At 37.6% G+C, this 27,202-nt stretch overlaps 1 protein-coding gene across 4 annotated transcripts in view; it reads left to right on the top strand.

Moving 5' to 3' along the window:
* Positions 1 to 27,202, top strand: part of DDX42 (DEAD-box helicase 42) — a 31,079-nt gene that overhangs the window by 1,314 nt on the left and 2,563 nt on the right. For 2 of the 4 annotated variants that reach the window (XM_033090507.1, XM_033090508.1), the window contains exons 3-18: positions 2,637 to 2,769; positions 5,864 to 6,100; positions 7,407 to 7,557; positions 11,668 to 11,729; positions 13,082 to 13,118; positions 13,953 to 14,102; positions 17,147 to 17,251; positions 18,652 to 18,771; positions 19,631 to 19,807; positions 20,422 to 20,550; positions 21,159 to 21,258; positions 21,839 to 21,886; positions 22,409 to 22,506; positions 23,434 to 23,710; positions 24,472 to 24,698; positions 26,148 to 26,258. In XM_033090507.1, coding sequence (XP_032946398.1) covers positions 5,880 to 6,100; positions 7,407 to 7,557; positions 11,668 to 11,729; positions 13,082 to 13,118; positions 13,953 to 14,102; positions 17,147 to 17,251; positions 18,652 to 18,771; positions 19,631 to 19,807; positions 20,422 to 20,550; positions 21,159 to 21,258; positions 21,839 to 21,886; positions 22,409 to 22,506; positions 23,434 to 23,710; positions 24,472 to 24,698; positions 26,148 to 26,258 — 2,013 coding nt within the window. In that variant the 5' untranslated portion in view covers positions 2,637 to 2,769; positions 5,864 to 5,879. The remainder of the gene's footprint in view (positions 1 to 2,636; positions 2,770 to 5,863; positions 6,101 to 7,406; positions 7,558 to 11,667; positions 11,730 to 13,081; positions 13,119 to 13,952; positions 14,103 to 17,146; positions 17,252 to 18,651; positions 18,772 to 19,630; positions 19,808 to 20,421; positions 20,551 to 21,158; positions 21,259 to 21,838; positions 21,887 to 22,408; positions 22,507 to 23,433; positions 23,711 to 24,471; positions 24,699 to 26,147; positions 26,259 to 27,202) is intronic. The other 2 variants (XM_033090509.1, XM_033090510.1) reach the window with 1 other exon arrangement.

The raw sequence follows: 27,202 nt of genomic DNA on the forward strand, positions 1-27,202 counted from the left end.
ATGTGAGTAAATAATTTATACGGAGTTGCAAGCATACGGACGAATAATATAAGGAGAAACTATTGTACTATAAGAGAGTTTTGGGGGCATCGTAGCTTCCTTAATACCTCTTTGCCCCTCACTCCTTTAGGCAGTCGTTCAATTTCCTCTGGCTTCCCTGTATGTTATTTTTTGTAATGATGTTTATTCTCTCTGGTATATACACCCTGGGGCTCCTAAAGGGCAGAGATTATTTAGTAATTCACTGTAATTTGACAGAGCCAAGCCCAGTTCTGGCACACAAGAAAACAATAAGTGTTTCGTACAAAATTTTTAGACTTCCGCGGTGAAAAAAAGAAATGTGTGCTTTGTTTTCCTGTACCTAAAAGGGGCATTATATAGCCTAATCTGCAGTTCATTCATTCAAGGGATATTCTTACTGATGCCTACTCTGTGCCTATTCTCTAGCACTGTTTTTGGTCTCTGACCCTTGCTCTCATGAAACTTACTTTCTAGTGGGGGGAAGAGAGGCAGGAAACAAGTATGTAAATTATACTGTATGTTAGAAGATTATTAGTGCCTTAGGAAAAAACAGATCTGGAAAGAGGGATTGTGAGATACTGCATTTTGAAATAGGGTGGTCAGCGACGTGCTTATAGAAGCAGACTAAAAGCAGGTTGAGGGAGTGAGCTGAGCCAGTGTGGGTAAAGGAAGGTTTTAGGCAGAGGGAACGGCAAGTGTAAAGGCCTGGAAGAGGATAATGCTGGCTTGTTAGAGGAACAATCAGAAGACCAAGTGCTTGGAGCACTGTGAGCAAAGGTGGAAGGAAGTAGTAAGAGATACCCTCAGGGAAGAAAAAGGGGTGGAGGTTGGGGCAGAACAAGCAGGACCTTTTAGGCTATTGTGAGGATTTCACTATGCTCTGCCAGAAATGGGAATGATCTGAGGGTTTTGAGCAAAGGAGTGATAAAATTTGACTTAAATTGTAATAATGTAGTATAATTCATGGAGGAGTGCAGTTGTTTATATTTTAGTTTTCATCAAATTGATATTCATATAATCAGCTCTTAGTTTCTTTAAGCTAACAGCAGAAAGAGATGCTCTTAAAATATAATCAGCATTTACTTATGTAATTCTTGGGTTTTGTATAGATTCTTGTTAAAGAACTGACTGGTTTATAGTGTGTGAGATATTCTCAAGACAGATTATTAGATAGAGTAGATGCTAATTAAGTCTCACTAGAACTCTTCCTCATACTCCATAAATACAAGTTATAAACTAATGTGGTTTTATAATCAGTTGTTTTGGGTCCACTGTTTTTAAAGTCATTTAGATCATATCTTATTTTCTACCATTGTCCAAAACATAAACTAGCCAATGTATCTTCCTTAGGTTCCACACTTATCTACTTCCCAGCCATTGCTATTTCTAGCTTTCCTCCCTAGAATGTCTTCTTCCTTCACACTTTGCTACTCAGCTCGCATCTTTCAGTGCTTCGCCTGGCTTCTAGCTCTCTTATGAAGCCTGTCCCCTCTTGTCAGTTCCTAGTGATCTCTGACATCTTCAGTATCATGTCACACTTCTATATGGAATCCCTGAGTTGAAAGAGATCTGAAAAGTGTAACTTGATATTCTCCATTTACCAATGGAGAAATTGATTTCTGGAGAAATAATGATAAACATGACAGCTAATACATACTGCACTCTTACCATGCGCCACGCTTTGTAGGAAGTGTATTTTAGTGTATAAACTCAGTTTTTCATACCAACTGTGAAGTAGGTGATATTCTTGCCACTTACAGGTGAGGAAACTGAGGCTCAGAGAAGTTAAGTAACTTCCTAGAACTTCCTTGAGGTTCACATCAAGTTAGTGTCAAAGCTGGAGTTTGAACGTAGTCAGCCTGGCTCCATGGCTTGTGTTCCTTTACTATGCTATTAGGATTTTCTATCAACTCACAGTATTTTAGTGCCTAGAACCATACCAAGTATGACTTTATGCTATCTTTCATTTTTCTCCTTGGCCAAGTTGTAAATCCCCTTGGGTCTTCTATATATTGACTAAACATGATTAATGAATATGTACTCTGGAAAACAAAAGAGATAAAAAATGGATAAGCCTGCTTCTTTACCCATGAAACCTGTAACATGGAGTTGCAGAGTTAAAACAAGAACACAGATAGATAGTTATGATGAAATGGTGGGGGTTTTATGACTAGAAAAGGGGTTTGAGTGTGGGGAGCCAAGGTTTCTTGTAACTCGGGCTCTTGCAGACTGGCTCGGTTTATGATTAACCTGCTTTTGCTCCTAAGGCATTGTCTTTGCCTGCGCCTGGAGGGTGCTTACAAGCTGCTGAGGTATGGGATAGGAGTGGCTGGTGGTTCCCGGACACTGAGGACTGATGATTATCAGGATAATTGGTGGGCTTTGTCATGAGATAATGACTTTGGGGAAGTTTCAGTGATTTTGTAGTTTCTATGTAGAAGTTAAAAATTTACTCTCAATGAGGTAATGCACACTCGTGATTGTTAAGCTGCACGTACACAGATGGTATAAATTGGTGAAGGAAAGTAAACCCGGTGCTTCAGCATCACTGGAGACCGATCGATCGCATCATCATTTGTGTGAGTGTCTTTTTTCATTCCCACTCCCCCATTCAGGTACTGTTCGACTCGTGGCGGCTGGCACGCCACATTTGAGGAAAGAGGTAACACTTCTCTGGGGCAGTCATATCCATGCTGTAGTTCTAGGAGACGGTATTTAGGCGGACTTCGAAGGATAGGACTTTGGGAGGTAGGTATAGTGAGAGATTTGGTGGGGAGGTAGAGTGCTTGGTTTTCTTGGGAAACTGATGCATGTGGTGAAACCCTGGGACATAGGGATGGTAAAGTCGTTTCTTGCCATAAAGGAGAGTCTCATTCCAGAATGATTGAGTAACTGTGGAAAGAGGTATTGAATTGAAGGGAATGACAGAATCAGAAATGTGCGTCAGGAAGGTTTGGGGCCAGGATCTGGAAGAACCTAGAAGGTTTCTGCTGAGCACCTGAATGCCTACCTTCCTTGGGTGTGACTTTCCCTAGTTCCACAGTATTAATAACATATTGCTTGTAAATATTCATACTAAATCTCGTATCACTAGAATTATGTTAATTTCCCTTAAGATCGGATTCCTGAAGAAAGCAGGAGGTGGTCTTAATTAAGTTTATGCAAACTAGTACTTCTCAAGTACTTATTTTAGCCATGTGTTAACTTCTATGGAATGTCCAAAATGAGTAAAGACAGTCTCTACCTGAACTAATGGTGGCCTAAGGGTGAAGACTGACATAGCATAAAACAAATTTAATGCTAAGCAGACTGAACTAAGTGCTATATAATAGCAATTCAAACAAAACCTACAAGGTACATATGGGAGAGAGGCACAGAACCCGAAAAGTAGAGCATATTTGTTCTTGGTCCCCTCAACAACGTGATTGTGAAAAGCAGTTTTTGGAACTCTTTTCCACATTGGCTTCAGGGTCCATTACAAAGCATTTTAATTTTTATTATTAATGGTAAGCCTTATTACAAAGAAGAAAGTAAAAACCAAATAACTGCTGTTAACGTTTTGATTAACAGCCTTCCAGCTACATCTGTATATGTAACACATGCTTTTTCATTGAATTACATTGAATCATACCATCCACCTTGCTTTTTGCCCTTTTTATTTGACTCAATGTGTAACAGACACTTTTCCATCAATAAATATAAGTAGCCATTAAAATTTTTAGAACTTATGATGCATATTCCCTTTGGCTAAGCAACTGCATTTTAAAAACTGATCCTAAGGAAATAATTAAGGGTATGCACAAAGCTATGTGATATGTTTCATAATGTTATAAAACAGTATTGGAGAAAAGTATTTATTGATATTTAAAGATGTTCATAGTATATCATTAGGTGAAGAAATTGTTCTTTTGTGTGTGTTTATAAACATAAGCATAGAAAAATGGGAAAGGTATCAACACGATTATGTATCTGGAAGAGGAAATTTCAGGTAGTTTTAAATTTTGTTCCTTTTTGCTTTCTGAATTTTCTGCTTTTCTACAAAACTTAGGAACTTGTGTCATTAAAAAAGTTTTTTTGGAGCCAAGACTAATAAGATACTATAAGGTATTGTTTTTAAACTGATTTGATCGATGCTCAGGATATTTCTTTGTAGTCCTTAACTATAGGCTAACCAACTACATAAGGCAACATATTAGTGAGTGTTGGTTTCCTCCTGGATAGTGGGCACTTGCTCAATAAATGCCAGGCACATAACTGTTCAGAGACTATTACATGGATAATGTCTACAAATAACCAATCTCTTAAGTTTTGATTCTTTGACTCAATGTCATTACCAGAGGATAATCTTTAATTTTGAGACAGCCTTGTGGATAGCATCTCAATCTCTGTTATTGCAAGCATTACATTATATTGTTGTGGGTTGTTTCTGCTTTTTGTCTTTTTGGGGGGCAGGGGAGAGGTGTCTATTTTCTTGGTAGACTGTAAACTCCTTGGATAAAAATTAAGAGATTAAGTTTTTTCATCTTGGTATCTTCAATTGCCTAACACAAGCTTAGCACATACCAGATCTTCGAAAATATTTGTTGTCTTACAAGTATTTTTGGCAGCTTAAAAGATATTAAATCCTTTATAGGGGAAGATATTTAATGCTGCATTCCTATTTTTTTTTTTTTTAATTTTTAGTCGTTTGTCTTTTTTTTTTTTTTTTTTTAAGATTTTAATGGGGAAGGGGGACAGGACTTTATTGGGGAACAGTGTGTACTTCCAGGCCTTTTTTCCAAGTCAGGTTGTTGTCCTTTCAGTCTTAGTTGTGGAGGGTGCAGCTCAGCTCCAGGTCCAGTTGCTGTTGCTGGTTGCAGGGGGCACAGCCCACCATCCCTTGCGGGACTTGAGGAATTGAACTGGCAACCGTGTGGTTGAGAGCCCACGCTCCAACCAACTGAGCCATCTGGGAGCTCAGCGGCAGCTCAGCTCAAGGTGCTGTGTTCAATCTTAGTCGTAGGGGGCGCTGCCCACCATCCCTTGGGGGACTCGAGGAATTGAACCGGCAGCCTTGTGGTTGAGAGCCCACTGGTCCATGTGGGAATGGAACCGGCAGCCTTCAGAGTTAGGAGCCTGGAGCTCTAACCGCCTGAGCCACTGGGCCGGCCCGCTACATTCCTATTTAGATTGAGATCCCAATAAAATAAATTACAATTTCTTCAGTGTTTTAAAAAATGGGACCATTTCATTAAGGTTAGCATATTGCATATCTAAGTACAAAGTTAAAGTTTTAACGAGGGACAAAAGTTTAAAATGAAATTATAGGTAGAGGTTGTAGGAGATAAAAATCAATGGGCTGGGCTGGCCCAGTGGCTCAGGCGGTTGGAGCTCCGTGCTCCTAACTCCGAAGGCTGCCAGTTCGATTCCCACATGGGCCAGTGGGCTCTCAACCACAAGGTTGCCGGTTCAACTCGTCGAGTCCCACAAGGGATGGTGGGCTCCGCCTCCTGCGACTAAGATTGAACACGGCACCTTGAGTTGAGCTGCCACTGAGCTCCCGGATGGCTCAGTTGGCTGGAGCGCGTCCTCTCAACCACAAGGTTGCTGGTTCGACTCCCGCAGGGGATGGTGGTCTGCGCCCCCTGCAACTAACAATAGGAACTGGACCTGGAGCTGAGCTGCGCCCTCCACAACTAAGACTGAAAGGACAACAACTTGAAGCTGAATGGCACCCTCCACAACTAAGATTGAAAGGACAACAACTTGACCTGTTCCCCTTCCCCAATTAAAAAAAAAAAAAAAAAAACATCAATTTTATTTATAAAATTAAATTTATATTAGTGTACCTTGTTCCTAACAGATCAATCACTGACACCATGAACTGGAATAAAGGTGGCCCTGGCACTAAGAGGGGATTTGGCTTTGGAGGTTTTGCCATTAGTGCTGGAAAGAAAGAGGAACCAAAACTCCCACAACAGTCCCACAGTGCCTTTGGGGCAACCAGCTCTTCTTCTGGATTTGGAAAGTCGGCTCCACCACAGCTCCCTTCTTTCTACAAAATTGGATCTAAACGGGCCAATTTCGATGAAGAAAATGCGTAAGTGGTGGTCATTCCTGGTAATTTAGCAAAGTTTGGGCTTTGAGATATTTATTCCATCAACAGAAATTGAGGCAAAGAAATTCTTTGTTTCCTGTATGATAATATGACTTCTTAAATTGGTTATTTCATTGAATTGTGTTGTTACTAATAAGTTAAATTGTTGAGTTTATTCACTTGTAAGGAATATAATACTTGTGTGCTTACTTACACCTTGTTCCAAAAATTATTTGAGGCCATTGAGATCTAAATATGGCTGAAGAATTTTAAGTAATTCATGTGGTTTTTGATAGTCTTTACTGAAGTCCTTTATTGATACCATATAATTTGTTTTGTAAACACAGGCAGTTGTCAGAACTGGTAGAGACACAGTTTGCCTCAACACCCAATTCCTTAAAACTACTGTTATAACATCTTGTGGTGGAAGAAAAATCTCAGGTTTTTGCCCATAGTTCTGAGGAAACAGTTTTACCAATTATCTTTTAACTTGATTAATAAGGTGGTTATTATAAAAAGCTGGGGTTTGAAGGTTTGAGTTCTGATTCCTGTGGATTATGATTTGTCTGCTGAATTTGAAGAAATTTCTTATTGCTATTAATTCCAACCTGGTTGTGACACTGCTTAATTTTTTTTTTAATTAAAATAAATCAGCAAGATCGGAGTTCTTAAAGTACACAGCAGCATTCTTAAAAGCTGACATGTTATTCAGTAATTCATTGCAGAAATAGGTGTTTAAGGTTCAGCAAAGTCAAGAGTCATCATTCTCGGGAGCAGTTGACCAGTTCAGGGGTACTTAAGCACGGTGAATGATATTGGATTGAGCATTCATTTTCAATTCTAGAAGTTCTCTGTGGATCCTCAGAAAATAGCCCAGAACTTCTGATGGAAGTCCCTAGCCTTCTGAGTATATCTCTAAAAATTTTTAAAGGATTATAAAGAATAAACTAGGATTTTAATATTCATATGAAAGTAATTTTTTCCATAGCATACACTTTAGTGTTTGCCACATCTGTTCAACAATGATACACTAAATTTGTACTGAAAACGCATCCCTTTTTATAGAACTGGAAATATAATTTCAACAGACATTATTGAAATGGAGAATCTGCTGTGGCTGTTTTTTGGGCAATATTAGAAGTTGCATATATTAAGTAATACTTAATAATCCTTAGCCAAAGCCTGGAGGTCTCTAATTTGACCTGTGTAGTTTAAATCTCTTAATAGTAATGTATACCATAATAATTAAACATTTCTGTAACATGAAAGATTGACTGACCCCAAACTAAACATGCATCTTACTTTTCAGATATTTTGAAGACGAGGAAGAAGACTCTAGCAATGTTGACTTACCTTATATTCCTGCTGAAAACTCACCTACCCGCCAGCAATTCCATTCCAAGCCAGCAGACTCTGATAGTGATGACGATCCCCTGGAGGCATTCATGGCTGAAGTGGAGGCAAGTGTCACCTCTGCTCTGTGAAAGTTTTTTGCAATTAGCAATAGACCAGATTAACTAGTGCTTCCGTCCTCAGTCAGAATTTGTGTTCTGGTCCTTTTTGGGGAGAATTTTGCACTCATTCTCTAGTTTCTTAAATATACTTCCACTTGCCCTGTAACGTTTTCAGAGATGATCAGTACCAAGAAATCTGAACTATAACCCCTGAACAAAGTAGCTCAAGTATTGTGTGTATGTTTTGTCTTAATAATTCTTGGTATGTTCTTGAACGAACATCTCATTCAATCTAGCATTTATTAAATGCATATTTATGTAAGGCAGTTAAACTTCAGGCACTTGCTAAAATTACAAATTCTGCATTCTGTATTTTTAATGTTTAGTATTTCTTATTACCAACATTAGTGTCAACATTCATGAGTTTCCTGTAGAAATTGAAACTTGTGAGCACTTCCTTAAAACGCTTCTCACTAGGCTTTTGTGATTTTGTATTTTGTCTTTTTTCCCCCATCGCTTTGACATGTCTATTCATTTACTTATCTACTTGTTATTAAGAAAAATTTTAAACACATGCAAAAGTAGTATAATAAAGTGAGCTCCCATATGCCCTTCACCCTACTTTATCAGTTGACAATTTTCGGCCAATCTTGTGTTATCTAACCCCCTCCTGCCCCTCTTTTAGATTATTTTAAACTAAATCGCAGACATATCATTTCATCTGTTAGTATTTCTGTATCTCTAAGATAACTTAAAAAACCTAACTTCTGTATTATTGTTGTTGCCAAAAACATCATTACATATCTGTCTCACTGTTATCTGTTATTCTTGTGATCCTTTTCCAGTTTCTCAAATACAGTTCTACAGTTCTCTATATTGATTTGCTATCCTCACTCTTTATAAATTCCTTAGTGACCACATCCACTTCTACAACTTAACTTCCATCTTAAGTAATGTCAAGTCAGTAATTCATGTTGTTGGTCTCATAGTCTCTCTTTGGTTTTAGCTCTGCTTTTCTAGAAGCATATTGACCATTGTTACGTGGGTGTGTCCCCCTGGCACCTTAAACATAATTCGTCATCTTTTCCTCCTCAACCAGTCTTTTTTTTTTTTTTTTTTTTTTTTGCTCTTGTTTCTCTTAATGGCACCAATATTTGCACAATAACCTTGGCTTGCACTTGCTCTCCTTTCTTATTTTCTTTTTAGCCAGTGATAAAGCATGTTCATGACTTAGTTCATTTAATCTTCAGAATAACAATAGGGAATAGGCAGAAAGAAAATACATAAATGTAATTATTTAGTAAGAAAACTGAACTCTAAGATAATTCAAGTCCCTTGCCCCAAATCACACTGATACTGTGTAGCAGAACTGGAACTTACTTGCTTTGTCCAGCCGAGCTCTTTCCAATGCATCATGCTGCCTTTCCTCTCTTCATTTGCCAAGTTCTGTCAGTCTTTACAATATCTCTTGCATCTGTTCCTTCCTTTCGGTTTCCACTCTGTTCATACTAGTTTATACCCTCATTAACTCTTGCCTAGTCTAAATTCTCTCTCTGCTTTAGGCTCTCTGCTCTCTCATTTATGTGATATAAAGCTATAGTAATTAGACTAAAGCATCTTTCTTACCGTGTTACTACTCTTGTTCAAAACTGTCACTTCATTGCTTATAAAATAAAGTCCTTCAAGATTTCTCGTTTACTTGTTATCTGAAGTCTTGAGCCACAATTCATCTCTCCTCTAAGGAAGGACGGGAAGAAAGAATCCAGTATGGATTTGTTTTTGTTTGTCCTAAACAAAATTGCTTTTTAAAAATGTGAGCCAACCTTTTTAAGATAGGAGATTTTACCTAAAAGTTCAGACTCTTGAAAAATGGAAAATCTGGCATTACTAAGCCTGCATTCTTGCATGGCAGAAACAGGTTGTTGCTGAGTAGATGGCTGCCTGTTTTAGACAAAGCATGCTTTTTCTAGTTCACTGTAGTTCCATTAATTAATCCCTGTTGTCTTCTTGACATTGAGGCCACCATTTAGAGCCATTTATCATCACACTTACGTTGCGGTTTTCTTACAATGGAGAAATATTTTTTCTGAGCTTGCGCTTCTTATCAAATATTACAAAATAAAAGACTCAGGGTCATGTGATACAAGAAAAATTAGAGCATGCTTCTTTAGGAGAATATTCCTACTTACTAAAGTGCAGGCGAAGCATGTCTATGTCAGAAGAATACAACTTTTGTTATCCTGGCTCACTTCATTCATTGTCAGATTGGCACCCATTAGGTATTTGAGTTTCCCACCTTTGATTTAGAACAACTTAAATTACTTGCCAAAGAGTATGCACCTAATAGGTAGCAGAGCCAGGATTCAGTTCGAAAGTCCATATTTTTTTCTGGGGTGTCATTTTGTATCTGAGTTCTTGTAGCACTGTATTTCTGCCATGAAACTCACCTTAAATATTTAGAACATACATGTGCTTTGCACCATGGAAGCGATTTAGTAAATATGTTAAATGATTCTTTCTAGAAGTAAAGGCAGTAAGTGGTTTGTCATGTTTGAGATGTTTTGTACATATCTTTTTTTCATCTTCTTGAGATATGGACATTTCCCAAAGGGCTATATTTCTCATTATTTCTTGAGTTCTCCCTACTGATGAATTAGAAGAAAAATCAGCTCTTTATTTTCTAGGTTTAAATTTAGATTTAATTTTTGGTAGTGCAAGCTGCCATAGCCCTTCTTGAGTGGGAGTATCCAAGAATGGCCCAGATTCTCTTGCTTGGCATTTCAAGTAGTTGAAGCAGTGTGAGGTTAAATCTCTTCAATATGGTACCATTCTTCTGGTGTATTTTTTGGGATAGTATCCCAGATGTTTTGCTGATTTTTAGGGTGGATATTAATCTGTCTTGAAGAATGTGGTTGCCAAAGTATTGCATTAAACCCTGATATCTGGTGTAAACTAGAAAGTTTAAACTTTTGGACTTAAGATGAAGTTTCATTTTTAGCCAATGTTTTTAAAAAAGGTTTGTGTAGGCTCAAAAAATATGTTCTATAAGTGTTTGTAATCCGTTTCTTAATGTTACATTGCTTATGTCATCTTTACATTAGTTACAACCTTAAATATATCTTATATCTGTCTCTTGAAAAATAGATTGTGTATAATGTTTCTTTTAAAAGTAATGCCTCTTTATCAGAAACGTGATTAGATAGAACGCCTGACCATGCCAGGTTTAGTATAGTGGTGTTTTTTAAAGTCAAAGAAGTCAGAAAAATTTATGTTGCTTTATAACCAGGAACAGTTGTGCAGAATGTGTTTAATCTTGGTGAAAATTACTTAATTCTTCTGACCTTGGTTTTTCACATGTATAAAACAAAGAATTTTTTTAGTGATTATCAATTTGCTGTGTATAACAGTGACCTATAGAAAATGGAAAAACTGTATCATTTAACTGCAGTCCCAAGGATGCTGATTTAGTAGGATTAGAGCAGGGCGTTCAGCCTCAGGACTATGGACATTTGGGGCTGTCCTGTGCATTGGAGGATGTTTAGCAGCATCTGCGGCCTTTACCCACTAGATACTAGTAACAACCTCTCCTTCATCTACTCCCGCAAGTTGTAAAAGTCAAAAAATGTCTCTATACATCACCAAATGTCCACTAGGGACAAAAGTCGCCCCAGAATGAGAACCACCTTCGCAGAGTTAGATCCAGAAATCTGCATTTTTTTGCTAGCCCCATTGGTAATCTGATACAAATGATCTTAAGCTACACCTTGAGAAAGCCTGATTTGCCTGAACTTAAGGTCCTTTTCAGCCAACAGTTATGTCATTAACATTTAAAAAAAAGTGACCAATCAAACATTTTTGCCGATTTTTCTATGCTTGTTATATATTGCAGATAAAAGTCATGCAATCCATGTGTAGCCAAGTTTTTAGAACATTTGTGTATTTCTCTTTGGGAAATAATTGTCAAACTACAATTTTGGTTGCATCAAAATGCAGTTGTCAAACTGCATAGCTAAAACTATGATGGCACTTGTTCAAATCTCAGAATTCTTTATAAAGAAATTTCCTTTTCAGTGTTTTCAGTTGATAATGATTCCATACATACTTTTGTTTCATTAGGATCAGGCAGCTAGAGACATGAAGAGGCTTGAAGAAAAGGACAAGGAACGAAAAAACGTAAAGTAAGTTGTTTTCTTCTCCCTCACAAAGGTTATATGAAAATAAAGTATTACATAGCCTATTCCCCCAAAGATTGTAGAAAAAAATTAAAATACACAAATGTCTTGACTTGAAGTTACCTCTGTATCTTCAATAATGTTTCTGTAGGTAATAGAGATGACTAAAGTCTTTGAATTTGCAGTAATTAAAAAAGCGTGTTTTTTTTTTTTTTTTTTTGGTAGAATAGCATTTGGTATTCTACTATAGATAGAAAGAGTTACAGTGGGAGTTAAGAGAACATAATTACTAAAGTTTGGGTTCACTGTTCTGAGTTTTGTCCCATAATTAATATAAAATAGGTTAATGCCTATAGATTGATTATGAAAAGTAATGGTGATTATATCGTTAAAAAACTCTAGTATTAATAAATAATAAAACCTAAGTTATTTAAGGAGTGACATCATGCTTTAACAACAAGTCAGAACTTGAAATACTTTATTTTCTGGGAAGGAGAGTTCTCCTCTGTCCCTTGCTGAATACACTCCTCTTAAGGCTTTTGCTACCAGGCACAAGTAGGCGTGGATGGATGTTTCCCTCTGCTTGGCAGTCAGTACTTCAGGCCCTCCCCAAAGTTCCTGTGCCATGTGGAGGTTCAGCCCTCTCTTTGGTGCTTACTGTGTTTTGCATCCTCTTTCAGTTGCTCTACACTGATGGTATAGCTTGCCTTACAAATAGCAAGTGCTGTAGGTTAGGCAGAAAGTCTGATTAGAAAGAGATGGTTGTGGAAACTAAGCAACCATACTTTCTATCTATAGCTCCTAAGAATGCAGCAAGTGGCAGTGGTCCCCTTCTGTGTGAACTGCTTAGGAATTTGAGTCCCAGACTTACAAAGAGTTGATGTCGTTTTTCTGTCCCCAAGGATTTTAGCTAAATGCACTTACTCCAGAGCTAAAAACTCGGGGGGATGTTAAGAAAGTTGTGACTTTTTTTTGGTGTATACCAAAAGCAGGATTTTTTGTTTTTTTAATATAAAATGCTTTTCACAACTGTGTTGTATTTGTTGTATGGGGTTGACAAGGCTAGGATCCTTGGGTATCTATCTTCAAAAGTTTTTACTCCTTATATCCTTGTTAGAAATTGATGTTTCTAGGGGTACCATGTCATCCCATTCAAAAGAAATGCAAACTGCTGCGTGTAGAGTGAAACCACACATATATGATGGATGGATAGTTGACAGTGTGCTTGTTGCTGCTTTGTTGTTATTAGTGTTGAGAGTTCCTGAGCTATATGGAATTCAACAATAATCTGCTATAAGTATGGAGCTGGGTATGTGGAACATTTGCAGGGAAGTTTGTTTCTCCGCTTGTTTTTCCAGGGGTATTCGAGATGACATTGAAGAGGAAGATGACCAAGTGAGTTCCTATGCAGTATTTCTATCTTTTATTTTTACCCCACAAAGTCTATACTGGGGACAAGCTAGAGCTTGCCTTCACTGAAATGGCCATTCCTGACATTCAGCTGGGGATGTCATTTGACTTGCTCCTTTTCTACATGTGACCAATTGGTAATATAAAGATTCACATGGCTTTCCTCCATGTTGAAGATGGAACTTTTGATCAACTGTGACATCAGAAACAAATGGCTTTATTCAGCTTGATTTTTTTAATCCAAATGTTTAGTCTGATAAATCAAGAAGTAGGGTAGTGTGGGATCTACAGATGGCCTCTAGCAACATCTAACCTCTACCTCTTTCTAGGGGTTCTGTTTGTGATTCTTATATTTCAAGATGGAACATTAATGACTGTCCTTTAGTATTTTTTCCCCATTGTTCAGTTGTGGGATGGTGAGGAGGGAACCAGAATGAGCAGTAGCCTTTTCCAGGTTTGTGACCCTTCTAATCAGTGTCACTTTCCAAACTTGGATTGGTAAAGCCACAGCATGTGTTCCACAGCTCTGGGCAGGGTAGATAGACACCCCACCCCAGGAAGGCTGTGGAACTTCAGAGATTTGTAAGTCTTCTGTTAAACAAGTTAAATCATTTTGTAGTACTAACTATCTCACTCATTTCTTCCGATTGTCCCTCTGAATACTGCTATTGTTAAAGGAATCGTTGCTAGTAAAAGTGTTGCCTTACTTGGTAGGTATTTAAACTGCAGTCATCTGGTACTCTGCGTGCACTAATTACAGGCGCAGAAACTGTTCTCAGTTGTATTTGGGGATGATTATGTTCTTGTGCTTTCCTGCAGGAAGCTTATTTTCGGTATATGGCAGAGAACCCAACTGCTGGTGTGGTTCAAGAGGAGGAGGAAGATAATTTGGAATATGACAGTGATGGAAATCCAATTGCACCTTCCAAAAAAATCATCGATCCTCTTCCTCCCATTGATCATTCAGAGGTATGGTGTTTCTTACTGAATTTGATTCTCGTTTCAAGCTGATAAAGTTCTCTTCAGCTTTAATATTTAGGTTTCCTTAGTATCTGAGTACTCCTGATATATACTGCTTATGTCATGAGAATATTTGTTCTTTGGGATCTTGTCAGCTCTGCTAAATGGTTGAGTCAGAAAGTGACCGAGTGGTTGGGGCTTAATTGCCTACATATATTGTTTAAGATACAGCTGAATCACTTGCGCACGTTCGATTTTAGGTGAAGAATTTTTTTTCAAGGAATTGTACTTGTTTTCCAGACCATCACTACCATCTTCCTTTCAAAATGGGCCCTTAGGCTGGCATTTGTTTTTTAATTGCTGTAAATCTTATTTCTCCCAGGTCTGGGGCAGATGAAAGGCTGTTTGTTCAAAGGGTAACCGGGAATTATAGGTTCCTTGAATCAGGAAAAACAAATGAGGATATCAGTATATCCACTTGAAAAGAAAATCAGTGTTTTATGCAGGTTATCAGACTAGATGTTCCATACTTCAGTGATTCTAGATCTTAGAGCAGCGATCTACAAAGTGTGATCCAAAGACTCCTGGAAGGATCTTTTCAAAGATTCTGTGAAGTCAAAAGAATTTTCATAACAGTGCTAAGATAATTTACCTTTTTTTTTAAAACTACATCAGCATTTGCATCAATGGCTAAAAGCAACGGTAGGTTAAGATGCTGACACCTTAGCATGAATCAAGACAGTGCTACCAGCTATTCTGATAGTCATTATATTCTTCACTGCCAGACCATCACAGTTAAAAAAAAAAAAAAAAAAAAGCCAGCTTCACTTAAGAATATCCTTGATGAAACAGTAAAAATTATTAAATCTTGACTCTTATGTTACATGTCTTTTTATTTGGTGTGACAAATAAAGCACTAAGCTATTTGAGTTGTGAGTTGAACTAGCTGCTTTTTTCATGGAATATCATTTTCACTTGAGAAAACTAATGACACTGTAAGGAAAACAATTAAAAGTGTTTATTGCCAAGGATAGAAATTTAACCTTTCAAACCAACATTGAATTTAAGAAACTTATATTCACCACAGTGAGCTTGACAGCTTTCTGATACTGAAAGTCTGTTGTAATGAAATTGATGGTGATAAACAACTGATTTTTTTTCTATGTTAATGAAATTTCGCCATTTGAATGATCTGCACAGTACCTCAGTGAACCAGAATTTTCAAATGGCCAATGCTTGATGTTACAGAATCATGCATGAGTAAAGGCTCCATTCAAAGTATATGAGGCATCCATGGGTTATAATGTAATGGAATGTGAAAAGTTCACGATATGGTTTCAGATTAGACAATGAAAATAAGCTTTAACTGCTTGTCAAGTTTTAGGTAGAAGAAGAGTAAAAATCCTCAAGAATCTGAAAGACTATTAATAAATACTCTCCTTTTCCAACCACATTTTTATGAGGCCAGATTTTATTTATGGGCTTCAATCAAAGCAGTATATTGCAACAATTTACTGTAGGAACCATTTTCTTTTGTCAGACATTAAAGAGATTTGTAAAAATGTAAAACAACGTTATAAAATAACATTTTTATTAAAGCATTTTTGTTAAAGTGTAATGTTTATTGTTATTTTTCAATGAATAAATTTTAAAAATCTTTTCTCAGTTTTAATTTTAATTCAGAAAATACCAATAGATATGATCCACATAAATGAAAGCTCATGTTTTTGTTAAGTGTAAAAGGGTACCTGAGACTAAAATGTTTTGAGAACTACTGGTCTAGACTAAGAGTATAGGCTCTATTCAATTTTTCAAATGTTTCCTTTTGCACATATGCTGCCACATAATGCCTTGGTATTTTACATGTGGCAAACGAAATAAATATGTGAAACTGATCTAGGAGGAAGTATCCATGATAAAGAGTGAAAATCCAATAATGAAAAACACAAATACTTGAAATAATCATCTAATAAAATGTTTGAGTTATTTAACAAGCACTCAAACTTCATCATCATTCTGGGGTATCCCACAGTTGTCCTAATATAGTGGGCAGTCTGCCAAGAGAGAGCAGAAGTAAGGGGCGGATGGATACCTGTTCGGCCGATAAGTAGCTTTTTTCACATTTTTTTATATATGCAAAAATTTACACATTTGTAAGTAAAATTGTGAACAAAGACAAAAGCTCTTGCTCTCGTGGAGCTTCCATTCTAATTGAGTCAGGAGAGAACTAAAGTAAATCCTCTTGTGGCTTAGTGCAGCATTGTGGGGAGCATAACAGGTTCTGCTTAAACATGCTAAAGGCAAACTTAAAACTTTACTTTTTGTTGATAATTGCCATTGAAAGATAATTAATTTTAGGCTGTATCCAGAATTAGGAAATTTTTGACCACCTAACAAAGGCTTATATTCTCCTTAAGAAATAAGTTTATTGTAGACATGCCATACTGTCAGAAAGAAAATCATTTAGTCAGATTCGTATGGGGTTTTGTTTTATGTTTTGTATTCTTAGTACAGCAAGCTATGAAAAGTGGAGCAGAGAAGTGACTTCTTCCCTCTTTGGAATTGGAAATGCTTGGCCATACATTTTTGAAAAGTTACATAAACAGTTCTGTGTTTTTAAAAAGAACAGAACTCCTTCTAAAGACAGAGCTCTTCCCAAAGGAAATACTAGAAATGTTTTTAAATGCCTAGAGCTAGATGAACAACTTACTCCAAAGTATATTTAGATGTTATAGGGTAGACTTTCTTCTTTAAAATACTACTTTAAAATCTGAGGCCTTTGGCATTATAGAGATTCCTTAGTCTGCATCAAGGTTGTTCAAATCTGATGTGTCATTAAGAGTCTCTTTAGAAAGTAGGTTGGTGTTTATATTGAAAATGGGATCAGGAAAAGAAAGTGACTGTACTTTTGGAATGTGTCATGAATGAGTGAATTCCTTTGTTCTCTCTAGTTGATTATGGCTTGTATTTGTAGAAAATTATTTTGCATTAAAATCAAACTCACAGGATTGACTCTTGAATTCTAGACTAACTTTGAATAATTGGACCTGCAGATTGACTATCCACCATTTGAAAAAAATTTTTACAATGAGCATGAAGAGATAACCAACCTCACCCCACAGCAGCTAATAGATCTCCGGCATAAGCTCAATCTTCGGGTAAGTCAACCATTAAGCCAGATAGTCTTATATTAATGTTAATTAGTCCAAGGTTAGTACTATTGGTTACCCAAACTAAAATAACCTTGAATTTCTGGTCTAATGGTCTCTGAACTCTTTAATAGGGCAATAATTACATCCCTTGGGCTCACGTGTCTTTTTATTATATTAGTCTCCCAGCTGTTTTAGGATAGGATTGCTTTTTCTTTCATGTGATACACATGAATGCCATATGTGTTCAGTCAACTGTATGTTGCGTTGGAACAATAAGTTATTGTGATCTTAATCGGCAAGTATTTCTACAATGAGTACAGTGTGCTGAGTACTGTTGGGTGGGCTAGAGGCTAGAGATGAAGGGTAGGAGTCCCCATCTTCAGGAAGAGGAGACAAGATTAACAGATGTGAACAATATGATATTTCAAAATTAAGATAAACTTGCTTCTCAAATTATGTACAGCATCCTTTTTTAAAAAATTAGAAGAAATTAACACTTTTAAAAATATAATAGTTTAAATTGTCCACCAAAAAGTTTTGGGTTGCATATTGGCCACATTGTGTAGGGTGCTGCTAGATGTTAGTTAAGTGAAACATGCACAGATAATACAGTGCTATCTACTCTGATGTGGACAACTTTCTGGCCCATGTCTTACCCTTTGCTATGTGATGTTTGAACTTCTGTTTTCTGAGAGAGGTAAATGTGTATGTGTTTACTTGTCTGTTTTCCAAGAGGTATCACCCACTCCCCCAAATTAAAAAAAAAAAAAAAAAGCTTTTCAAGTGAAATCCTGACTTGAAATATTAGCATCACTAGAGAAGCATTGAAAGGTTTCTACTGGTGGAGTCAGTATGGGGGTTTCAAGCCTCATTCTTCACCTGGGTACAGTTCAAACAGTGCATGACGGTGGCTGGACCATCGCTAAGTAGGGCATTAACTCTCCAGGCATGACTGAAAATGGAGATGGTAGATAATATCTTTGTAACCAGTGGGTATAGACTTGTCTTATTTAGAGCACATTTGCTGCACTCTTTTTTTTTTTTCTACCATCTGGTTGATAGTTATGCAAAGTGGTAAAAAACCAAACATTAATGACTTTTTGCAATTCGTTGAACAGTATTTTTTTTATTTCTTATGAGAAAATTAATTTTGATTAAAGAAATGTCTAAGTACTTAATCATTGTAGGACAATTATCTCTGGAATATTTATCGTGGAGTTTTATTTTTATATGAGGTTTTAGATCTGTTATTTTACTTTTTCAAACAGTGTGTGCTTTTGGCTATAGACTTAATATTTTTCATTTCATACTCAAGCTAAATGCTAGAGACAGATAAATATTGTTGAACTTCCAGTGTTGTTGATTTTGAAGTACAAGTCATTCCTGGGAGTTGTCTTTATCTCTAGGTCTCTGGTGCTGCACCTCCTAGACCAGGAAGTAGTTTTGCTCATTTTGGGTTTGATGAACAACTGATGCACCAAATTCGGAAATCTGAGTACACACAACCCACTCCAATACAGTGCCAGGTAAGTAACACAGAATGAAAGAAAATGAAGTAGAATGATATGCGATGACTATATTTCTTTTACAAACAAATCAAAGCAATAAAACAGTGGTTAGTGCAGAGCTGTATTGATGTGGATAGAAGGTCCAAATATTCCCTCTGTGGTTTAGCCTTTAATTCTGCTTTATAGGGAGGGAGGGAGGACATTTATGAAATACAAGAATATTTCTGAAACCTTAAAAATTTAAAGAACAAAAGTGAACTATTTACCATTTAAAAAGTTGCGAAAGGGGTTGGGAAATGTTTTCTATCTGATAAATGTCTTCAAATTACGATCTGAAGAAAATAGTTTTTAGGTCTAAACTCGATTAGAATGATTTGTGTATGGGCAAATTTAGCAGTCAGTGATTAGAATTCCTTTGTCCATGACCTGAAAATTCTCGTTATAACTGAAAGTAATACCTTCTGTTTCCTATTTATAGGTGGGATTTAATTCACTCCTACACAGAAAATGAGAATTTTTGTATATGGATGAGATAGTCTGTACCTTCTCAAGGGGACAAGATTTTTAAAATTTTAGCAACCCACTTACATTATAAATTGAAATTTTTATTTCTATATTTTAAATAAAATGAAGTCATTCGTATTTTTTGAATGGTAGCTGATCCACATGAAGAGAATGATAATGTTTCTTATAAATCACAAAGGTTGTGGGAATGCCAGGTATTTCTCGTTATTCCATAGCCAGTATACACAGCTCAGGATAGTTTTGTTCCAGTGGAAATGAATGTCATTAATAGTCACTTACCTTTCTTCAGGATTTCCTTCAGAACGTCTTTAAAATGGAAAGTTGAGAGTGGATATACTCTTTTTTTCTCTAGGGTGTGCCTGTGGCATTAAGTGGTAGAGACATGATTGGTATTGCCAAAACAGGCAGTGGAAAAACTGCAGCCTTTATCTGGCCCATGTTGATTCATATAATGGACCAGAAGGAATTGGAACCAGGTGATGGACCAATTGCCGTGATTGTGTGTCCTACTAGGGAGCTTTGCCAGCAGGTATGTGCTTTTGTAGAGTGCCTCCTTTTGTATGTGAACCAGCAAGGTACTAAGCAGTCAAGTGGGTAGAATTATCAGGAAACTTCTTTTTTAATTGAGGTGAAATGCACATAAAATTTACCATTTTAACTATTTTTAAGTGTACAGGTCGGTGGCATTAAGTACATTCACATTGTTGTGCTACCAGGAAACTTGGAAAATAGTATGTTACGTATTTTCTATAACCAAATTTTCTGTAACACACTTTTCCCTAAACTACCGTTTTAAGAGAAAATAATATGGGAATTGTTTGTATTGTAAGCTCCCAATGTTTTCCTCCTGGGTTAATTCATTTTGCTTGGTGGAAGGAAGGGCATTGACAGGGTCAGGAAGAGAAGTAAAAAAAAAAAAAAAAATGAAATAACCAAAACAAGATTTTAGATAGCCTGTTGAGATATGATAATGGTCTCTTTATTTACTTTGTGAATAAAATTATGATTTTTGAAGTATTTTTTAACTTTTGATTTTCTATGACATGGCATTCTGTGTGTTTTTCAGAACTCTCTTTTGGGTTGTGACAGGTATTTGTTAGTGTCACAGTTTGTTAATATGTCATTATGTCAACAACTTCGTAGATCCACGCAGAATGTAAGCGGTTTGGGAAAGCATATAATCTTCGATCAGTGGCCGTGTATGGCGGAGGGAGCATGTGGGAGCAGGCCAAGGCCCTTCAGGAAGGGGCAGAGATTGTTGTGTGTACCCCAGTAAGTATGTCTTGGGTTTAAATTTAAATGGCTTCTCAGCCTCCGTTGGTATGGAAAAAATGCTTAGTTATTGGAAGGAATTCCCCTTAAAATGTGATAAAGCAAGGTTGAGAATACTGTAATGAGTCACAGTCTATGGTTTGGGCTTAATTTTGATTAGTTGACTAAAATAACAGTCCATTAAGATTCTGACATATATGTATATTAATAGCTATGAATTCCCCTCTGTTTCAAATAGTTTTTCTTATGCTCTCCTAGAAAATGCATCTGTGGTTGCTGAGAGCATCAAGCATCAGAAAGAGTATGGTCAGAACTGCCTAGAAGAGTGTAGTGCAAGCATGAAAACACATCAGTAAGGTTTTAAATTAGCTCATTTCAGAATGCCTCACAAAAATAGCTCTGGCCATTTTCTCACAATTTAAATTACAATGCAAAGAATCTTATTGAGATTTCAAAACTTCTGTTCTTTTGGGCTCTGTAGTACATGAAGTCCAAGGCTTCAGACCATCATTGTCTGAGACTGGAGTGTTAGTACCTTTGCCAGGAGCACAATTCTAAAAAATTCTGGTAAATGCCTTTACTTATTATTCATTTTCTGGATCTCATAGGGTCGACTGATTGATCACGTGAAGAAGAAAGCTACCAATCTTCAAAGAGTCTCTTATCTTGTGTTTGATGAAGCAGATCGCATGTTTGACATGGGGTTTGGTATGCTTTGAATACCAGTTTCTTCTGTCCCCGTCCTCTTGATACTAGTTTTTTCCATGTCTTTTTAGACTTACCTCTTTTATTCCCTGCATGAGAGAAACTAAAAATAACTCCTGGATAGGGTTAGACTGTAGAGATTTAGCTAAAACGTTAACTATTTTTAGGCGTTCTCTCAGGAAAAGTATATTAAGCTTGATTGGGTTGAGGACATTTCAAAGTGCCTTTGTATATAGGGGAATATTATTTCTGTGCTTTATTTTTTATTCATGTGCCTTTGTGGAGGTCAAAGTCTGTGTTCTTAGGTAGGTGGATGTCATATCATTCAAGGTCCTTTGCTTGCCTGTCCTTGACCTACCTGGCTGTGTCAAAATTCTATCTTTATTGATTGGAATGCCACTGGATCTAGCCCAGCTGGGTGGAGGGTACCATGTTGTTGAGTTTCTTACTGAATGATAAGTCAAGGAGTTTCAAAATGTCCTTAATTCTTATCATCTCTCATATGAAGATTTTTACTAAAATGACTTTTCCAGGCATCCCAAACTGTATTACAGAGTTATTAATTTTACTGTTCTTCTTCCAGAGTACCAGGTGCGATCCATAGCCAGTCATGTTCGTCCTGACAGACAGAGTATGTATGAAGCAGTTTTACTAAGTCACATTTGTACTCAGAATAAACACCTATTTATTTTATAAGCACTCAGTTATGGCAGCAGAAATGATCATGTGTGTGTACTGATAAGAACCATAAAGGGTGAGATAATGGTAGTTTATCTGTGCTTCACAGGACCTTTGAGGTTATCGGATGTAACTCATTTTTATAGATGATAAAGCCAAGGCTGAGAATTAAGTGACTTGCCCCAATTTATATAATTTTATCAGTGGGTAGAGTCAATGCACAGTGCAGATCTGCTGATTTGAAATCAAGAGACGTTTTCTGAACCATGCTGACAACCCTGTTCTAACTGATAATATATAAAAATAGAATAAGAGCAATTTGTTTTGGTTTTTTTAGCGAAATGATTTTTTTAAACTAAATTTAAAGTTCAGTTTTGTTTTGAAAAACAGTATTTTGAGTGTCAGTAGGAAACTTACTGAATATTCAAAAAAGAAGTCATACTGTTTCTTTAACAGAATTTACTTTACTTTTTAGCTCTCTTATTCAGTGCAACGTTTCGGAAAAAGATTGAAAAACTGGCCAGAGATATCCTGATTGACCCTATTCGAGTGGTGCAGGGAGATATTGGAGAGGTAACCCTGGAACCCAACCTGTTATTTCTCATATTATGGAGACATGGAATTAATTTCTCAGTACTGAGAGAAAAAGAAAACCTTACTGTGTATTTACAGATGATGCAACATGTTTCAGATTTGCTTTAAAAAACACAAGGGGGGGATAGATGAAAAAGATTGGTAAAGTGTTGGTAATTGTTGAAGCTGGGTGTTGGGTCCATGGGAGTTGATTCTGTTAATTTCACTTTTTTTTGGATATTTAAAATTTTTTCATAATAAAAATTAAAAAAACAAAACTTTTTGGGAAAAATACAAAAAACAACCTAGAAGACGAGCAGAGTGAGATAGGATGGAACTAACAAATAATTGTGGGAGGAGTCCTGCATAGCATGGAGTGGGGTGACTTGAAAGCCCAGTGAAAATGAGATAAGGGTTTTTTCCTCACCTGTACATATGCCCTATGGAAAATTTCTCTGAATTTTGATTTGGAATTCAATCAAGGCTGCCTTGAGAATTCCTTAAGTTTCTTGCCATGTTTATTATAGAAAGTTCTGTGCAGTTAGTGTTTTGACATTGTCTGTTTTTCATATTTGAATACCTTCTTTGTGCATGTACGAATTATACTAGGAACCGTGAGTGGGAGGGACAGGAAAGAAGCTTAATTTATTAGGAATAATCTGAATTGGCATATAAAAAGTATTGCAAAGTATTAGGGCTTACAAATGAGTTGGTATGTGTACACATCAGGGGAGATGAGGAGAGCACCGTGATTTGAGAAGGGACGTCAGTTTTGAGCTGCTCTTGACTTGCTGAAGGCAGGCCCAAGGAGAAGAGGGATTGTTCAGGGTTCTTCTAGATTGAGGTAGAAAATGTGATGTCTGGTCCTTGGTCAGGTGCCCTTTGGCACAAATGTCACAATCCTCTGTTTCGTTTCTTCCTTTTCAGGCAAATGAAGATGTGACACAGATTGTGGAGATTCTCCATTCTGGGCCTACTAAATGGAACTGGCTTACCCGGCGTCTGGTAGAGTTTACCTCTTCAGGGAGTGTCCTCCTATTTGTTACTAAAAAAGCCAATGCAGAGGAGCTAGCCAATAACCTTAAGCAGGAGGGTCATAATCTTGGGCTGCTTCATGGGGACATGGATCAGAGTGAAAGAAACAAGGTCATTTCAGACTTTAAGAAAAAGGATATTCCAGTCCTGGTGGCCACAGATGTTGCAGGTAGAGTATGAATTTCCCTAATAACCTTAGGTTCCTATGCTGTAAGGGGCCTCTGTCTTGCTATGTAAGACCTGTAATATCTGAGCGAGCGGATGAAGGGCACTCTGCTGGCCATTCCCATGGAGCATCAGTTCAGAGCACAGTGATCACAACCACTTTTCACTTAATGTTTCTTTCTGAGAAAAAGATACCCCTGCAAAAAAAAACGATATCCGTGCAATTGGAAGACACTTGGGAAAAAATTGTTGAGGCAGTTACATTATAAGTTATGCCCTTCTTGTATGTCTGAATATAGTAAATATCTTATATTGATTATTTAATAGGGCATACTTCACTCAAGATCAAAATTTTTTGAAGTATAATTTTTGGTTTTGTTCTGAGTTTTAATAGCTACCTTTGAAAATGTATTTACTTCCAGAAAGGAGTTAATTTTTCAGCTGCAAGTCACACTTGATGCTGGCTTTAATTTTTTATATATTCCTAGTGCAAGAGACGCCATAGTAGTTTATTCATGGCAGAACATGTCCCTTACCGATAGATGGTTCAGCATTATAGAAAAGGGACGTAAGTTTTGAGCTGCACTTGACTTGCTGTGGCATTTGTTCTAGAAGGATAACTTAACATGCCTGTATCTCAGCTCACCAACCCATGCATTTTACCTAGATAAGAGGAATATTGGTTCTTAGAGGTTGAGCATTTGGGGTTACTTTTGACTCCTGATGAAGAATTAAAGAAGTTGGTTGGGTTGTTTTTTATTTCAGCTCGTGGTCTGGACATTCCTTCAATTAAGACTGTCATTAACTATGATGTGGCACGAGACATTGATACCCATACTCACAGGATTGGCCGCACAGGACGAGCGGGTGAGAAGGGCGTGGCTTACACCTTGCTGACCCCCAAGGACAGCAATTTTGCTGGTGACCTTGTCCGGAATTTGGAAGGAGCCAATCAGCATGTTTCCAAGGAACTCCTAGATCTGGCAATGCAGGTGAGGAGCTGGGCACACTCCAGATTGCTCCATGTTGTAAAACTAAGTGAAAGAAATTGAATAAGCCTGAGGCAGGTAACATACGTAGAAGCATGTCAAGAAAGGGGGTGGGATGGAGAGGATACTGCTTATGAGATATTGTAGGACATTAAAATTCATCTGGTCTGTCTGCTCATCCTCTCCTTTCAGTAGCATCTGCATTGAAAAGCTATTCCTTGTGCTAAAATCTGTCCCTTAAATTTCTGCCTACTTACCCCATAGCACACGTTTCAATAAATGTAATCTCAGAGATGGTTACTATTCTTACTGCCCTTCCTCTCAAATACTCTTCTCTTTGATGGGAGGCTAAAAATGTGTGCTGTCTTTCAAAAATGATGTATTGCACTCTTCCTCATAGACTTAGACCTCAGACCTTTGACCACGCTGATTGCCAATCCAAACTGAGGGAGGCATTCTACCGAATTAAATCTTGAGCTGTGTTAATATATGCAGTCCCCAAATTACAAGTGGGTTTGGGATACACGTTCTGATAGTAGATACCTACGTATTTTTCAGATTCATAGGCCATCCCACAGCACTGCTAGCCCGTAATGCAGTTGTGTGGTCCTGCCGATGTCAGGCCTGGGAGTAAAGGCCCTGCAGTGCCCAAGAGTAATGTTTCCTTCCCTTTCCTGGGTACAGCGAGCCATTCCTAAACTAAATATTTGAACATGATACATTTTGTCTTTGGCATTTCCTTCATCTCTTTGTGCCTCAGACCTCCTGTGCTCTCAGACTGTGATCAGCTTCCCTGATAAGCACCTTTGCCAAACCTGCCCTGCCTCTCAAGAACTTCACTTTGATTATAAGATGTGACCATCAGATAGAGTTCTGATCTCCCCCAGAGTTGTTCGCATTCTGAAGACGTGACTACATCTGATCAGTAATACTCTGTCAGTGATCAATGAAAACTTAGGCTGTATGGGTAAATAAAATTTTGTTATGTGGCTACCAGTTCTAGGCCTCTGCCCCTAGAGTCAGTTCTAATAAATCTCACTTTACATAGTTTCTTCCCTTTCCTTCCAAACCCACTAATTCTTTAAAAGGTCCATTTTTTTTTCATGTCCAATGGTATATATAGATTATTTGAAAGATAGAAAAATCGTTTTCCTCGAGGAAGTTAGAAGTAGCCAGGGTAAGTAATCACTTCTCTTTCTGGAGTCCCTGGAGGAGGGAGCAGTAAAGGAGGCCTTCCATAAGGATCTAAGTCTAATGACAAATGGTAGATTAAATTATAAAAAAGAAGCGAATCTGTGATTCCCGTGAACAGTTCCTTTCTTGCCATAAATACCTTGGCTAAAGATGAAGCAAAAAATTCTTCCTTCCCACTTAGTTTGCTGTTTGATCTTGTCCTCTTCCTCTGGCTGCCTCTCCGACTCCTGGTTTAACCTTGAATTGTATTCAATGCAGAATGCCTGGTTTCGGAAATCCCGCTTCAAAGGAGGGAAAGGCAAAAAGCTGAACATTGGTGGAGGAGGCCTAGGCTACAGGGAGCGGCCTGGCCTAGGCTCTGAGAACACGGTGAGTCCACGCTCCAGTAGAGTCCTTAGGGCTGGTCCTGAGTCCTGGGTGATATTAAGACTAGCCTCCTCTACCTCATTGAGTTCAGAACCCTCTCTAGAAGGGAGCTTGTGTTTCATCTGCTGGCTTGAGTCAATATAATGTTGGTTCTTAATGTGGTGATATTCTATTGAAGAAGTACTTATGTGTACTTGACGGACTAGCCGTGCTCAGGAAATCAGTCTATATTAGCAGTGGTTCTCAAACTGTGGTTCCTGGACTAGCAGCAAATGCAAACTCGGTGCCCTGCGCCAACCTGGTGAATCAGAAACTCGAGGTGGTTCCCAGAAGCCTGTTTTTATAAGCCCTCCAACAGTGGCTGGAGTCTGCTGCTAGGAAGGCATTGTCACATTTCACTTTGTAAACTCGGGCTGTATCTTGTAACTAAACTCAGGCATGATTTCTACACTCTCTGGGAATTGAATCGAAGACCAATGAGAGCTAGCTTTCTTTTTTTTTTTTTTACAAACCAGGTAACAAAAGTTCCCACTGACTGGCTTTCTTAATTGTGTTTCCAGTCACTTCTGATTCCTAAGCCAAGGAAGAAAGCTGCCAGTCTACAATTCTGGATCATTATAGTTAACTAGTGTCTCTAATAAATAAATAATTGCTCCCCACAGTACAATAATGATGACGCACACGGCGCAGATGATAGTGATAGCTAATACTGAGCACTTAATATGTACCAGGGCCATTCCAAGCAGTCACACATATGAACTCAGTCTTCACAGCCACCCAGTGAGAGTAAGTATAGATCGTAAACCCAAGGCACCTAAGGTTACACACTGGAGAGTGTTGGGGATGAGTGAGACTCTTAAGGATCTAGATTCAGGTGGGTATGAGCAGTCAGTCATGTGCTGTACTGCTTTGTACTGCCATGTGGCCTTTTCATCTATAATTTTTAC

This window comes from Rhinolophus ferrumequinum, chromosome 21 (assembly GCF_004115265.2).
Source record: "Rhinolophus ferrumequinum isolate MPI-CBG mRhiFer1 chromosome 21, mRhiFer1_v1.p, whole genome shotgun sequence".
In the NCBI taxonomy this organism is placed as follows: domain Eukaryota; kingdom Metazoa; phylum Chordata; class Mammalia; order Chiroptera; family Rhinolophidae; genus Rhinolophus; species Rhinolophus ferrumequinum.